Source organism: Poeciliopsis prolifica, unplaced genomic scaffold (assembly GCF_027474105.1).
Source record: "Poeciliopsis prolifica strain line A6 unplaced genomic scaffold, Auburn_PproV2 SCAFFOLD109, whole genome shotgun sequence".
In the NCBI taxonomy this organism is placed as follows: domain Eukaryota; kingdom Metazoa; phylum Chordata; class Actinopteri; order Cyprinodontiformes; family Poeciliidae; genus Poeciliopsis; species Poeciliopsis prolifica.
This window is the reverse complement of record NW_026562484.1, coordinates 632,318-648,756: the sequence shown is the minus strand read 5'-3', so window position 1 is coordinate 648,756 and position 16,439 is coordinate 632,318. Positions and strand designations below refer to the sequence as shown.

At 41.0% G+C, this 16,439-nt stretch overlaps 1 protein-coding gene and 1 pseudogene across 1 annotated transcript; both read left to right on the top strand.

The window, feature by feature from the left end:
* LOC129354378 (MAP7 domain-containing protein 2-like) overlaps positions 1–4,434 on the top strand; it is a 33,073-nt pseudogene extending 28,639 nt beyond the window's left edge.
* Positions 4,435–6,634: 2,200 nt separating this feature from the next.
* On the top strand, positions 6,635–15,386 carry LOC129354376 (BCLAF1 and THRAP3 family member 3-like). Its single transcript, XM_055023860.1, is given in 13 exon segments — positions 6,635–6,755; positions 7,237–7,268; positions 7,271–7,495; positions 7,498–7,810; positions 8,046–8,419; positions 8,422–8,698; positions 12,399–12,568; positions 12,820–12,940; positions 13,600–13,678; positions 13,754–13,881; positions 13,945–14,023; positions 14,097–14,196; positions 15,180–15,386. Coding segments are annotated over 13 exon segments (1,971 nt in total). The 5' UTR covers positions 6,635–6,696; the 3' UTR covers positions 15,194–15,386.
* Positions 15,387–16,439: the final 1,053 nt, after the last annotated feature.

Below are 16,439 nucleotides of genomic sequence, written 5' to 3'. Positions count from 1 at the left end.
AAAGTTACGCTCAGTGTCTCATTCAGAGGTTTTTGTGTCGTTTCCTTTCGGGGTTTTTGGTCCAGCGCCCCCACAGGCGAGGAGGGGAACGGGTTTCCAAGGTTTTGGTTTGTGAAAATAGAACAAATGTTGCCATTTTGGTGAAAAAACTTTATAAGCCCCTGAAAGAACAAAAAGTTAAAGTTTTAATCTGGGAAGCGTCAGGGTGTCTGGCTGACGAACCAGACACCCAGATCCAAGTCTGGCCTGGATGCCAAAGGAAATGTGAAATAAATGACTGAAACAGTAAAACTTCACATGATGAAGGAGCAAAATTAATCCCACAATCTGCACAGTTTATTTCTGCTTCCCTTCCGTCATTAGATACATGTTCAGGATTTCCTGAGCTGCTTTTCTGTGATATTTTCCTCCTGAGAGTTTTAGTCTGCAGTGTGACTCAGCAGTTAGATGAACAGAGAAACATCGCCCCCTATCGCAGGCAGGTGGAACAGCAGTGTTCCTGACCTTATCTCGGCGATGCAGGAGGAAATGATGATCAGTGCAGATTTAAAGCCTCTCCCTCATGCTTCACTGCTGCAATATTCATCATTTTTTCTCTGCTGGTTTCATTTCCTCTGACTGATTTTTATTCCTGTTCGCATAAAAGCTGCTGAACTCAACCTGACATCAATAAGGATATTTATTCCCTGTTATTTTATTGTTTTCTTACAGCGTGTGATGCTAAAGCTGAAGCTGTAGGCGCCTCAGAGGAAGACGCTCCGGCTGAAGCCCCCATCATCATGCTGGGCCCCCTGGAGAACAAAAGCTTTGTGGACGAGCTTTCTGATGGAGTCCAGTCCATGGACGTCAGGTAAACCCACAAACGTTTCTGCTCAAACTGCAGAGAGGTGAATGACAGCACTGCCTAAAACAGACACAGAACCCGTAAAGTTAGCTTCACTGTTTCAAATAACTATAAAAATGGAAGAAAATGTTGTTATTTTTAAGGTTTTATTTGTGTTTTTGCTTTAAATGTGAATTAAAATTTAAAGTGTTGTGGTTTCTGAATAAAATTTGAAAACACAAACAGCAAACTGCGAAGTAAACTGAACCTGAATCTGATAATAAAACTAAAAGAAACAATGTGAGTTAGTTTTGTTTTATTTCAAGATATTTACACTAAAAAATATTTGGTCATATTTTGTTATAGAAAGTACTGATTATCTTGGTTATTTCTCCTGTCACAATAACATATAAATCAATCAACTGCATGGAAAATTAAAACGAGCTCAATAATTTCCATTTGCATGATTTATTGTTTCTCTTTTCTCTCCTTAACAAAACTGGATGATAAAAAGTTCAGCTTTGTGTTTTGGTCCCAACTGAGAGTTAAATATTCATTAGGATGTAAAGTTTATTCATCTTTGAGAATGTGTTTTATTATATTATTGGAACTGGTCTCAAGACAACAATGTTGTCGTTTATCGCAGTAACTTCTGAGACAATTTATCGTCCAGTATAATCTGTTATTGTGGAGGCCTAAAGTTAATGAAGTAAAGAAGCTGCGGTTGCTACTTGAGCATCAGCGTTGCTTTGACTTACTGATTACCTGAAGCGAGTCCCGGTGTTGAACTAAATGTTGTGTCTCTCTGTCGTCGTTGTCCTGTAAGTTCTCCGTCTGTTTCCATCAGTCCCGTCTCCAGGGACGAGCAGGCCAGCGCCCAGGAGTTCTCCCCGGTGGCCGAGGGGCCCGACGGCTACCCGGCCGACCAGCCCATGGACCTGGACGCCCCGGGGCGGGGGCGCCCTGGAGCCGACACGCCGCCGTACCCCAGGCTGCAGGCCGGCAGCGGCGTGGGAGACCTCAACAAGAACCTGCTGATCCAGGCGTACAGCGCCGCCTCCGAGTCCGCGCAGCTCATCCACAGCGTTGGGCCGAGCAAACTGGACATCTGACACCGGTACCGGTTCTGGAAGTCCTCCACAACAGTTCAGGCTCAGTTTGAAGCACTTCTCAGGGAAAGTGTGTGACGTCTGTGTAAAATGGAGACGCACCGATCCAATCCTTTCACTTCGATATCGATATCAGAAGTTTTGTATCGGCCCATAGAAAAACAGCTGAATTAAATTAAAATGCTTTGTTTTTAAAACAGACACAAATACTGAAATACAAATTTATTGTGAAAACAAAATCCTATCAAGTATTTTTGGTCTAGTTTCCATTACATTAAACAAGGCAAAACTAACATGCAAATAACTTTACAGCGAAATATAGGAGCTTTTTGAGTCAGTAATTCTTTAATATTGATTTTAAAAAGTATTAGTTCAACTGGCAGATTATTTCACCTGTAAAATGGGGAAAATGTTATAAGTTAAATAATCTAGTAGTTTTTTTTTAATTAATATTAAGGAATTATTGACTTTAAAAAAAGTTCCTATATCTTTCTGAAAAGCTACTTATATTAATACTAGAAACTAAAAATTACTTGGTAAATTTTGTGTTGTTGGAATTAACGATTAATCGATTACTAAATTAGTTGTTATTTTAATCACAATTAATCGGATTCATTGTGATTAAATGTAATTAGACACGATTAATCATTAATAACAGTAATAAACTGTTTAAACTGTTTTTATCTCACAGTGTTGGAGAAGTTTGAAAACTTTCCTAGAAATACTTGAATTTTGCTGTAGGAAAGTGAATCATTTTCAGAATCTGGTCCAGATGTTTAAATTCTGTTTTCAGCTCCTGGTTTTGTCTTTGCGTTTCGTTTCAGGAGCTACAACAGGAGCAAACACAGCCACCTCCCTCTGCAACAGTAGTCATCCTTCGCACCAGAAACAAAGTTTAGCATCTGATCTTTCATCCGTGTTTCTGAACCGCACCGGAGCAGACGGGGAAGTCCAACTCCCAGAAACATGCTAAGAATGTCAAGTTTATGTTTCTGACTACAGCAAACTCTTCTGCCTGCTCAGCAACGTATTTATGACATGAACGTGTGAAGGTTCTGGTGTTAAAACTGCAATTGCTCATCCATAAATCAGAGGTTCTGATGAAGCTTCTCCAAACGTTGTAAATAGATCCGACTGCAGGACGATCAGCAGAGAGCCGCTCCGACGTGTAGCATCTCCGAGCCGGACTAGCCGGCCGTGTCGTTCCGCAGAGCGTCGGTGTTTCTGACGGTGTTTACCTTCAACCTGCTGGCAGACGCACCCCAGTCTGCAGAGGACGACGGCGACTTTGGGCCACAGCAGACGGAAAATAAAGGATAAATTTACACCAAAAAATATCAGAAAATTTCTAGAAAAGACGAGGAAATGTTTGAGCTTGAAATGTAAAAATTTTCCACATTAAACTCAGAAACTTTTAGGTTGATCTCAGAAATTTTCCAGAAAAAAAGGGAAGTTTCTGAATTCAAAAAGTTGCAAATTTGCTAGAAAAAATTTGGAAATTTCAGTTGTTGAAACTCTGAAATTTCTGTTTCTGCTAAAAAGTTTCTGACATTGATTAAATTTTTTGTTTGTTTTTTCTTGCAAATTTTCAACTTTTCGAACTCAGAAATATTCTTGTTTTTTCTTTTCCAAGAAAATTTCTGAGATTCTCAAAATTTCTGAGTTTTTTTTTTTTGCTCATTTTTTCAAACTCTAAAATTTCTGTGTTTTTTTGTAGAAAATTTCTGAAATTATTCTCAAAATTTGTGAGTTTTTAGTAGAAACTCCCTCTTGTTTCTGTCTTTGTTGGCCCTGATTTGCCGGGTCAGTGGAGAATCTCCCAGCAGACGGTCATATAGACATGCTAACACGTAGCCTGTAGCTTTGGTTTCGCTGCTTCTCGTTCCACCTGCAGGGGAAACGGAGGGAGAAACAGCTCCGTGTTTTGTGTTTTTTCCTGCAGGATGAAGATGTAAAGTGTAATTGTCTGGCACTGACTGTAACCACACAAGCTGCAGTTTCTGGCGCACGCAGACGGTAGTTACGTTTCACATCTGCACCTCACAGCCCGTCACCTGAGGCCTTGAAACCTCTGTGCATCATCTCACTGATAGTTTCTGCAATAATCCAGAAACCAATAATCTGAACCTACAACTGACTTTAATTATTTACCAGCAAACTCAGACTTTAAAAGATGGATAATTATGATGTTTTCTTTAAAACCCATTATTTATTCCTAAGGATTTGAACAGACTGGGATGTACAGCTCTGTGTTGGAGAGAAAACAGCCTTTACTTTTGAGTTTCAGTGCATTTATTAACATTTCTCTCACTTTCGGCTCGTCTTTCTCCATAAATTTGCACATCATTGAAACCAGTTGGTCCCCATGTATAAACATAAAGGACTTAGCATTTATCCTAATAATTAAACTCTGTGACACTGCAGCTTGGTGGAATATATTGTTGTAGATGTGGTGCATGGATACTTGCTGAAAAAGAACAATAAACGTCATCAAACCATTTCCTTCAGTGAGCTGGCTGCATTTATTTGCAACACTTTTATCACATAAATCAAAAATCACTTCTGAAGTATTAATCATTTTCTCTGCAGCTGTAAAACTCAATCTGCAAATGTTCTAAAAAGAAGATTTATTTATTTATGAATCAAAAATACTTAAACTTAATCCACAACCAGATTCCTTATTGATCACCTTAAGACCAATTTTGTGTTTTTTAAACCAAATAAAATGAAATTTACATTATCTAAACTACATCTGCAGGGAAAAGACAAACTTTATGAATAAAGATACAAAATACACTGCCCTGTTAGCTGATGCTCTCTTGTATTGGGAACAATCCTCCAATCATAACGTCTCCTGGACATTTGGCTTCTTGTTTGGATTCACAACAGAAAACTGAAGTGATAAAACAGACAAAAAGCCCCACAAACTAAAACAACATTTCATCTCCTTCTGCTTAAAGTTTCTCCAAGAAGAAATCAGAGTTTGTGCGTCGCTGTGACAAAACACTAAATGTCCAAACTGAAACAAATCTGTCTTCCTCTGTTCCTCTCCATCAAGCGTAAGGAACGCTGCAGTTTTTTTCTTTGTTTTGTTGACAATTGTCTTCAATTTATCCAGTTGAATTGTTAAAATCTTTGAACTGAATGTTAAAATAAATTAAGAAGTTTATAAATGTGATTCGTGTTTATTTTGTGAATAAAAAAACATTCATGATCATTTCTGTTGCTGACAGGGAAGTAAAGGCGGGTAATTCCCAGAAGGAGCGATGACATAAACAGGAGCAGGTTTCTTTTGTTGTCTTTCAAACCTGTGAGATCAAACATTTCCACAGAATAAAATGATTTTCTGGAATGTTAAACTGGGAGTTTTTTCTTACTTATCATCAGGCGTCTGTCTTTCTTTAAACGACTGACAGTAAAATTCATTTAATTTCCTTCCTTACAGTCTGAGTTGATTTATTTGAGCCATTATTTTTTCAAGAGCTCAAATTATGGAACACAAGTCATAATAGCTACTATAACCTAAAAACAATTAAAGTTTAGTATGGGATAAAACAAATGCGCAGTTTCTCTTTCAAAATATTGAAAACATATTCCTACTTATTTACAAAATAAACATGCCTTGTGTTTCTATCAAGGGGCTGCAGAAACTCCGTTACAACTTCTTTTATTGTGAAGCTGCAGTGCGATAAATTAAAATATATATATAAATAACAAAAATAAAAGGATTAAACACAAAACCGGAAGTTATTCATATTTAAAATTTAGTAAGGTGTTTATGTAAAAATCCTATTTAATTTTATAACTTTGACTTTAAACATAGCAACAGACTCTGAGATTATTATTAATCTAAATTTGGCCAAGATAAACATAAACAAGAAGTTTATTTGATCAACTCGAAAATATGTTGCAAAGAAATTCAAGAATGTAGAATATTGCAACTTATTATAAAATAATGGTTAAGAGAAATAATTCAGAGTATCTATATTCATCAACCACTGAAAAAATCAGTTCATAAAATATTAGAACAAACACAAAAAATATAATTTTACACGGTTCGTTTTATTTTGAAAAGGCCTCGCCGGAAGTTCCGTACGGGTGCGGCCTCGCTGGTCTCCGCGGTTTGTTATTGATGGCCGTGCAGCCATTTCCATGCAATGCTAAACAGAATATTCGACCTATTTAGTGAGGTTATGCGAATTGTTATTAAACAAGGGGGTATCTTCTTAATTTATTGGCTGTTATAACTTTGTTTTCGGTTTGTTTGTCTGCATATCACGTAGCGTTAGCCTCGCAGCTTTCCGTGTCTCGTGATTAAAGGTAAGCGAAAGACAGCTGCTATCTAGCTAAGAGGCTAAGGCTAGCAAGGCTAATTTAGTTTAATGTGTATTTTATTCTCTGGTAACAAGCTGAACCGCATGTTTGTTGGTATCGCAGGGTATTTTAACTGCATTAGTTATAAATTACTTCTTCAATTATTCATATTTTAGATTTTTCACTAGCGGAAAGCTAACAAAATAAAACCATAATACAAGCTAAAGCTAAACTACAAGCATTGTGAAAACTTTTTATTTCGAAATTGGCGTGTTTCCATGGAGCTAATTTATTTTAAAAACAAACAAATATGACCAGTGGAAACGCAGCTAATGACTTTTCCTTTAATTCAAATGTACCATTATTTAAATGTAAATACTTTCTGAAATAAACGCGTTACATGAACTGAGTAAACATGTGTCTGAATGTAAAAGTGTAAAATCAGATCGCATGTTTCCCGTTCAGGTTGGAAACATGTCCAGACCGAGGTCCAGATCTCCGCATTACAGGTATTTTATCTACCGGAGTGAAGTTACCCACCAATTCAGATCTAACGAAACTGGTGTGAAAGGTTTGTGCTGCACTGTTTTAGTTTGTGCTGCACCTGTTTTAGTTTGTGCTGCACCTGTTTTAGTTTGTGCTGCTTTTCCTCAGAATATATCACTGAAAGTTAATATCTTTGTCTGTATCACCACAAATTTAAATTTAAATCGACACAAATTTTATACAATTGGGCTCAAATGTTTGTGCTTCATTTGTTCAGTTAAACATTCTTTTGTGCCGCAGAGGTTTAAGGAATTAAGAAAATTAATGGTAAATTAGTGTGTCCTTACTTTTACTGCACAAACAAACCAGTTTTGATGAATTTGCAGTAGGTGGGGTAACTTCACTCAGGTTCTTAACTCCAGTTAATTCCTGTAAAACTGCAACATTTATTCCACTTTTCTTATTTTGCCTCATTAGATGACGTTTGTTTGCTTCCTGTTTCAGGAGATTTCCCTGGGAGGAACCGGACTTTGATCCCGGAAAGTAATCGCGGAACTGGACGGGAATCCTCGGGACAGGGGCCGCCACCCCAGAGAGGGTCCGGATGACTATAGGGGGCCCTACAGGGAGGACCGGTACCGAGATGACCCGAGAAGATCTCCGTACCGAGACGAGCTTCACTTCGGGCACCTGCGACACCCGGACCACGACGAGTTCGACCACTGGGGGGCGTCGCTTCACCGTGACGACATGCGTTTTGAGAACTGCAGTTTTCCCCGCGGGACGAACGGTTTGACGACTTTCAGAGGTTTGAAGACAGAGGGGATGGGCCTCCGCCGCTGCTGCCGGGCTTATCGCCCAATTCGCGGTTGGACCAGCGGCAGAGGAAGGCGGGGCCGGGCTGGAGGAGGGAGGATGCGGGCCGGGATCAGGGCGGGTTCAGAGGCTTCAGCCCCGGTATGAGGGCAGACCTGGAGAAAGGAGGGCGGTTCCCTCAGCAGCAGAACAGACACTACGACAGGAACCCGCTTTTCAAACGACCATGGCGACAAACGGACGGCGCCGCTGATCACCCGGGGTAAATCTGGGAGCAAAATCTGGAAAATCAAGATTTCAAAGGATTCTCACCTTTCCCTCTGTAACTGGAGATTCCTCACTGTCTCGAATCCTGTTAGCTTCACTAACGAGTAGCAGAGCTAGGAGTCATTGCATGATTTACTTTTTAACCCGTTTCTGTATGAAGTAATGTATGAATCTTCCTGTCACTGTGTCTCCATGTTTGAACCGTGTCACCTCCTCTTATGCCACCACAGGTTCAGGGAGGAAGAGGAGATTGAGGACTTTGGGGGCCGTGGTTACTCTGTGGACAGACCCAGAGGTGGGTTTAGAGGACGCAGTCGGGGCAGCTTTCCCCGCCGGGACGCGGGGCGGTTTCCCAGAGACCTTGGCATGGAGGCCAACGGGAATCGGTTTGATCATGACGCTAGCTTTGAGCGGCCGCCAAGTCCGCCGGAGCATTTCAGGAGGGAAGATGGCGCCCGCCGCCCACATTTCCACGAAGACTCACGGGAATCTGACTGTCAGGAGCCGAGCAGGAGGAGTCCTGACTCTCACAGATATGGAAACCAGGGAAACCAGCGTTGGAGGGGGCGAGGGCGGTACAACCACGGTCCCAGGGGACGGACCGGACCCACAGGTACCAGCCGCGGTACGCGGACCTCCCACAGGCTGAGCAGAGGCGTGACTGCCCCCCCTTCAGGGACGACGAACCCGGCTGGGAGGACCGAGACGCCCTGTCGCCATGGAGACGCAGCCGCTCCCAAAGCCTGGACCCAAACGAACGACCAGAACGGCCGCCGTCGGCCAAAAGGGGATGGAACGAGCCTCAAAACGATGGCGCGGCAGTCATAACAGAGGAAACGCTCACCATCAAGGTGGACATGAGTCGACCCGTTAACAAGAGCAGGTAAGAGGTCAACCAGGGGTCAGGGGTGAAAGTTCACACTTATTTTTTCTGATAAACAAACCCAACTCGGAGTACGAAGAGGAAGAGATTGATCAAGATGGAGCTGAGCGCAACTTACCCGAGTTAGTCCTCTGTGTGCATCTTCGACTTTAAACAAACGCAAGATGGTCGACGAAAAGGAAGGAATGGAGCTGAACCCGGGGTGAGGGGTGAAAGTTCACACTTACTTTTTCTCAAAACAAACATGGATGGACGAATAATCCGAACATCCGTGGATGGAGTCAAGATGGAGGTGAACGTAACTCACCCAAGTTATTCCTCTGTGTGGATCTTTGACTTCATCGTCCTTTTGTCTCAACAAGATGGACGACGAAACAGGAGATTGGTCAAGATGGAGCTAAATGCAGGTCAACCTGGGGTGAGAGGTGAAAGTTCACATTTACTTGTTTTCAAAAACAAGGACAAGATGGAGGATGAAAGGAAGGGATTGGTCAAGATGAAGCCGAATGCAACTTACCCCATTTATTCCTCTGCATCTTTGCCTTCATCGTCCTTTTCTCTCAAAACAAGATGGAGACAAAGAGGAAGTGGAGATGGCATTGAACTCGTCTTTTGTGTGTTTTTCATCTGGAAGTGAGGAACAGTGAGTTCATCTGGATTAATCCCAGACGTTGTCATGGCAGAGTCCGACTGTAGCGCCACAATGTCTCGTAAAGCCCCAGTTCGTCCCACTGGTCCCAACTGGATCCATGAGGAATAATATTGGAAAGCTTCAAGTTTTAACAAAAAGAAAATACAAAATGTCTTCTGCAATAAAACCTTCTGAAGTTCAAAACCTCAAGAACTTGTGAAAGTTTGAGGAAAGGACCGGTACCGGTCAACGTGGACGAGACTTTGTCCTTTTTACAGGAATCATGTCCGATTCAAAGTGTTCGCTCAGCTAACCTGAGATTATCTACTGGATTTTTTATTTTATGCTTTGCTGTTTCATTTTTTAAATCTGGATTAAATTCTACTGGAAGACGATTCGTTCTGCTCTGATGTTCACCAACATGGCGGAAAGCTTCACTTCAAAGTTGATGTCATTCAATCAGTCAAGTTTCTTTTTTTTTTTAACACATTTCAGCAACAAGTGCTTTAGATCATAAAAACATCTTTCAGCCAACGATCGAGAAACCAAGTCTGGCTGAGGAAGTGTTTATTTCTCCCTTATAAGATGGAAGAACAGGAAGCGGACGATTCCTGCGGCGCTCCAGTTCCATAAACCAGGATTTAATCCTCACTGACCATAAATGGTCTCATGATGTTCAGGTTGGAGATCAGGAACCAGGAACTTGGTTCTGTTGCAAAGAAACCTGGAGATCTTCTCTTTCTGGAAGCTGGACCTGGAAACATGTCGGCCTCTGTGGTCTCCTGCTTCGGTTTCTCTCACGTTGAACATGAGATTCCCAGCAAAGCTGCAGGAACCTGATTGGCTGCTGCTGAAAGTCAAACCTGTTCTAACAGGAAGTTCTGGGATTCAGGCTTTTAAAGTCACACTGATTGAAAAACTGATGAGAAGAAACCTAAAGCTGGACGATCACAAGAAGCAAAACGGTGGAAATCAAATGGGAACCAATCATCTAAGGCAAGAAGTTTCATTTTTAACAATTTAACGTCCAAACGGGACAGAAGCAGATCACAGAAATTCTGCCTGATTCATTTTTAAGTTTTCTCAAAGTGACGAAGGATCCATTAACAAAACGCCTAACATGGCCGATCGTTCTTCCTTCATACGCCTGGATGACGCATCATAAACGATCCAAACTGCTGGATTTTTTTTTTTTTAATTTAGGCATCTCTTGAATTTAACATGAGCAAAAGAACATTTTTATTCATACATAAATATAACCCCAGACAAAACACACATATAATGGATGAAGAAGAAAAGATCAGACCAACGGACATAAAGACCAGAGATTCTCCAAATGACTTTTGACACGACCTCTTGGTTGAGTTGGAATCGTTTTGGACTAAATGTAAAAGATCAACAATTCATCGAGCTGCTTCTCATTAAACTGATGATCTTCTCAATTGTGAAATTCCACATAAAGTTTGTTTCTTGCGTGAGGATGTGATGCAATGTTTCACTTCCAAAACAGTTCCTTGAGATGACAAACTATTCAAGAAAGATATTTAAGATTCACGTCTTGGGACATAAAGGAACGTCTTCACCAGTCATCTGACCAATCATAGCGCATCCTCCATGAGGATAATCCCTGAGGAACCAAACGGACTTTAACTGGAAAACGTTCACCTCATCCTCTGGGATCAGGAAAATAACGATGATCCAAACCCGACCGAGGAAGCAGAAAATAATCTGTTCTGGTTTCTCTGAAGGAGAAAGTTGGTTTGAAATCAGGAGATTTCAGTTGATTTCTGAAAAATCAGGATCTGAAGGGAAAAGATCTTCAATCAATACGATAAAACAAAGGATGGATAATTATTGTGTATCTGATGACTGAACTCCAGCCTGCTAATCAAGCGTTGAGGAGTCGTCCTTTCATCCTTAAAGAAACATCTGTCTGTGTTTTTAACCGAAGTGGTGAGAATCACGCCTGCCAGAACGAACTCAGGGAAAAATGTGGAAGTTCTCCATGATAAAACTCAAAATCTCTGCAGAAACCAGTGAAATGAAGACGAAACAAACATCTTAAAGTTGAATAATGTTGCTGATGTGTTTCAGTCAAAAGCTTTCGGAGAAGAAATGGATCCAACATGATGAAGAAATGGAAACAATCTGGACCTGAGAGACGATCCAGAAGAACCTCCTCATGGAGGAAGAGGAAGATGATGATGAGGAAGCCTGATCCTGCAGTGGGAAGCTTCATTTTGGCTGGAAAACCATTAATCTGGACCAGAACGCCGACATGAGATATTAAAAGAAGTGTGAACTTTCACCCAGACCTGAACTCACCTGTTAGCCGTACCTGTCCTTAGAGCCCCTGTACGCTGGTTTAGCTAGCCTGTTAAACTAGCAGCCGGTCCTCAGTTTGACTCATGAGACTAAAGTTACATGTGGAAGTCATGAGAGGAAAGGTGAGTTTATTGGGTAAGGTAAAAGTCTTTCTGCTCAGTTTACCGTTTAATATTCCTCATAATTAGCATTTAGCTGTAGTTTTTGTTGAGAAAAGCAAACTTTTTGGTTTTTCAGACATTTTAGATGTTAAAATGTATTTTTAGTGGATTTTCAAATTGGCAGTATAAATAAAATCAACTTTTTTGAGCTTTACATCCTGCTGTAATGTCTTTCAAGAACAAACATGGATTTCTGTTTTAATTCCTTAATGCATGCTTGAGAGATAGTTTGATCTCCATGGCAACCACTCACCTGCAGAACACCTGGGTGGACCGAGCTCCGCCTTTGGGATGAAACTCCTTCAGACTAGCCAACAGCAATTAGCAAACATCTGCTGCTTTTCAGAGCAGCTAAAAATGTTAAAGCTTCCTGGAGGCGGAGCTTCAGGAAGAGCAGGAGGTGTTAAAGAGACAGATTCCCGATTTAAAGGCATTACAAATTTCTTTTAAGTCATATTTGATATATTTTTATCACTGAAGTGCCTGGAAGTCTCCTAATTCTGCCCCTTTAAGGCTGACAGTAGTTTGAATCTAAATGAGTAGAGTAAGTGGCTCACTGTTGTGCTGACGTCTCGTCCGGCAGCGCGCTCTGCTACTCCTCAGACCGCCAGCTGTCTCTGGACCTGGTCAACGTGGGCCGCCAGCGCCTCGACTTCCTGCCCCTGCTGGAGCATTCAGGGACGTACCGGGAGAACGCCGCGCACTCCGGGACTTTTGCACAGGAGATCATCACGCTGGTGCACTTTGTCAAAGGTTAATGTGCATTAAAATCTTCATAGGACCAGAAAACCTGAATATTTAGGGGAAAAGCTGCTTTTCAATGGAAAATGAACCTTTTGAACCTTTTTGTTCTTCTGTTTTGGTTTCTACTGCTTCTAAAAACAGACCAAGCTCTTGGTTTTGCTTTCATCGAATCAAATTACATTTAATTATGTTTTTAACATATTTCTTACAGTGAAGTCCATGTTGTTCTGAGTCTAACGTGTCACTTCCTGTCTCCACAGAGCAGTACTTCCGGGGTGACGGGGTCACTCTCACCGAACGCTTCTCCGCGCCTCAGAAAGGAGGCTACGCTGACGACGAGCTGGAGGAGCTGACGCTGCACCAGAGGTTCAGCTCCAACAGGTCGGGTCATGTGACCTCTGTGACATCACACTTCCAGGAACTTTGTAGCTGACAGCCATCTTGGTGGGCAGTCACTATGACAACAATAAACAACCCAGAAGATTAGCACTAGCTCCAAGTACATTACAACATGAGTACTCTACTCAACTCTGTGTAATACTAAGAGAAACATCAGCGATATTTACTGCAGTGCTTTCTGTGAGTTAGCAAACGTAGCTTAGCTAATGTAGCTTTTATCTGCTAGCTAAGACAGACATGTAGCCTATGTGTAGATACAAGTCCTCTGCCAGTTAGAGTTCATAGGTCCCTTAAGAAGGACCTATGAACTGAGAATACATGACATTTACAAAAACGACGTTTGCGTGTCGGAGGATTTCAGGCTGTGAAGCTCCTGCATGTCAACATTCTTCATGTCATCGTAGGAGAACGGAGGCATTATCCGTTTCCTGGGTCGATCCCCACGGCGGCCATTTTGTTGATGTACATTTCTCATCCACATTGGTCATTAGCATCAGCATATTTAGTTTTTTCCATCTGGAAGCCATGTGGTTCAGCTGTGCTTTGCTGCGTTTGCCTACCAAGATGGCGGCGGCTCACTTCCAGTTCAGATCTGTACTGGCTGCTGATGGAACAGCGTAACGTTTTAGTTCTGGTTCCAGAGGCTTCAGTCTGAACATGGACTCTATTCTGGACGATGAGGATGATGAGCCGCTCTTCTTCAGACTGGGATCCATGCAGGTGGGGATGAAGCTGGTGAAACTGGTTGGACTGGTGACGGTTACTGGTCTCTAAATACGGTTCGTCCGCTGACAGGAAGTGAGCAAGCAGCCGCAGCGAGGTCCAGGCGACCTCCGGCACGACCTGGAGCGGCGGCGTCAGGAGAAGCTGGAGGCGGTCAAGGTCACCATCGAGGGCAGCAGCTTCTCCCAGCGCTCCCAGTGGTCAGTTCATACTGGAAAACTGTAACCAGGGTGAAAACACCCGGTTAACGCCGTTTGTTTCAGCGAGCCGGACCTGACGCCGCCGATGGACCCGGACGGGTTCTGGCCCACGGAGCAGAACCGCAGGAGAGACGGCGGCACGGTGAGGCGCACAGGAAGTCAGCCGCTGCTCACAGGAAGTAGAAATCCGCCAACATGGTTGTGTTGTGCTGCAGGGACCCAGGAGGGGAACGTTTCACCGACCCAACATGGGAACGCAGCACAGAAATAATCACTTCGGAAACCAGAGGCAGAACCTGCACAGCAACCCGGCAGGTAACGCACAGTCCACCTTAAAACACGATTTATCGGCATCAACGTATCGGTATCGGCCGATGTTCGTCTTTTTAACTCATCGGTCCGATAAATAGAACTGGACAGAATATTAACCTTAGTTAATGGATTAATTAGGTGATATAATTCGGTTAATTCAGCAGATTTTCAATGTAGCCACTTAAGACATTTAAAAGATGCAAATAAACAAATTAAATTACTTTTTAAAACTAGAAGATAAACATTTTATTTCCCAAAATGCAGTAACATAACATTTCTTTAGTGAATATGAAGATAAAATGGCCACTCGAGAGTTTTGGCTGAAACAGATTCACATTTTTTATCTTCAAAGCAAAATATTTATTTATTTCATAGTTTTTGGCTTAATTACAGCTCTGAGATGTTTTTTTACTAAATTACATTTTTTTGCAGTTAATTGATCACTGAATTAGTTGAAGATTAATCTGTATTAATCTAATGAATTGCTTTATATAAATATTTTTTTAGACATTCACAATTCAAATCCCATAATGTTTATAGAACCATTTCTTTGAGTAAAATGTTGACATTTTACTTTGTTGTATTTAATGTGATGCAATAAGAGACAAAAAAACAAATTAATTTCTGAAAACAAATTTATTCAACACTGAACATTTTTAATCAGGCTTCTGCAGGACACCTATTACAGCTTAGTCTGATATTTACTGACTGTTGTAAAAAACATTAAACAATTTATTTTCTTCATAATAAATTAGAAATATATGATAAAAGCTCAGAAAATATCTATTTTTTACATTAAATGGACAAAAGTTTTTTTTTTCATGTTTTTTCTATTTTTGTTTGTTGTGAAGTTTGCATTTATTTAAAAATGAGTTTTATCAGAACAATAATTATAACTTTTTATGGTAAAATATCGATGAAGTGATTAATTATTGGTTTGTTTCTGATAACATTCTGGAAACATTTGAACTGGTTCTTGTTTTCAGGTCCAAACTGGTGATCAGGTTCTGAAGAGCGACTCCGTGTAAACATGGAGGTCAGCAGGAAGTCAAAAGAAGCACTTCCTGTTTCATCAGCATCGGCTCAGTTCATGTTCTAGCTCTTCTAGTTCTATGTTCTCCTGTTTGGGTTTAAATCTTCTCCCAGCATCTCTGGAAAGTTATTTTTAATAAAATACACGTCAAAAATCTTGATTCCTGTTTTTATTTTTTCAACGTAATTAGGATTTATAATCTGACCAGATTAGCAGATTATACCAGATCAAAACCAACCTAAAGTTTTTCCATAAATTTAAAGTTCTGGTTTGTAAACTGATAAATTTCTCATGAAGTTACATTATTCTGGTAAACTTTGTGTTTTTATAACTTCATTATCTTTTTTTCTGCTTTGTGATTTTCTTTGCGTCATTACGTTCTCTCTGCTCTACGACTTTTAATTACAACTTTAATTTATTCATGTCTTTTCACTTTATTACATCTTTGTTTTATGACTTTTCAAAGTTTTCTTCCTTTTTCTCTATATTGTAAAATAATTAATGTTCAGCTGGTTTATCAGAAAATTCAACATTTTGTAATTCATGGATTATAAAACATTTGAAGCAAAAATATTTAAATTGGGAGGAAACAATCAGTTCAGTGGCGCCACCATCAGTCCGGCTCAGGAAGTGAGAAACTGCCACACCGGCTGAGGAGTTAAGATCTTTATTGGAAACCCGGCAAAACATCATCGCACATCTGCATCCAAGTGGGACAGAGCAGCGGCTCCCAAAGCGCAGACAGGAAATAAAAATAATCTGCTATAAGCTCATATATAATCTGACTCTGAGGTGTGTGAAAGATGAGCTCTGAGTGAACTGGGAACACTGGGAACCTGGTTTCACCGCAGAGCGAACCGACGAAACAAAAGAAACGACAGACTAAGGAGGGATCGCCTTCATGGTTCAGTCCAGAACCCGTCCGGTTCCGCCGACTCCGCACTTTATCAGCAAACCGACACATTCGGTTCAGTTTCTAAATCCCACATGCTGTGAAATTAATCATAAATACATTTTCTTTTTTAATAATAAAAAAAAAAGATGGCGTGTTTGGAGAGAGAATGTCAACAAAACGAAACAGTTTTGAGGAGAAAAACGGAAACGCTCCGTCGTCCCGCCGCAGCGTCTCACTTTCATCCAGAACCAAAACTACCGATGGAGTAACCATACAGAACATTAATAAACCGGGTTTGGACTGTCACAGGTTCATCTT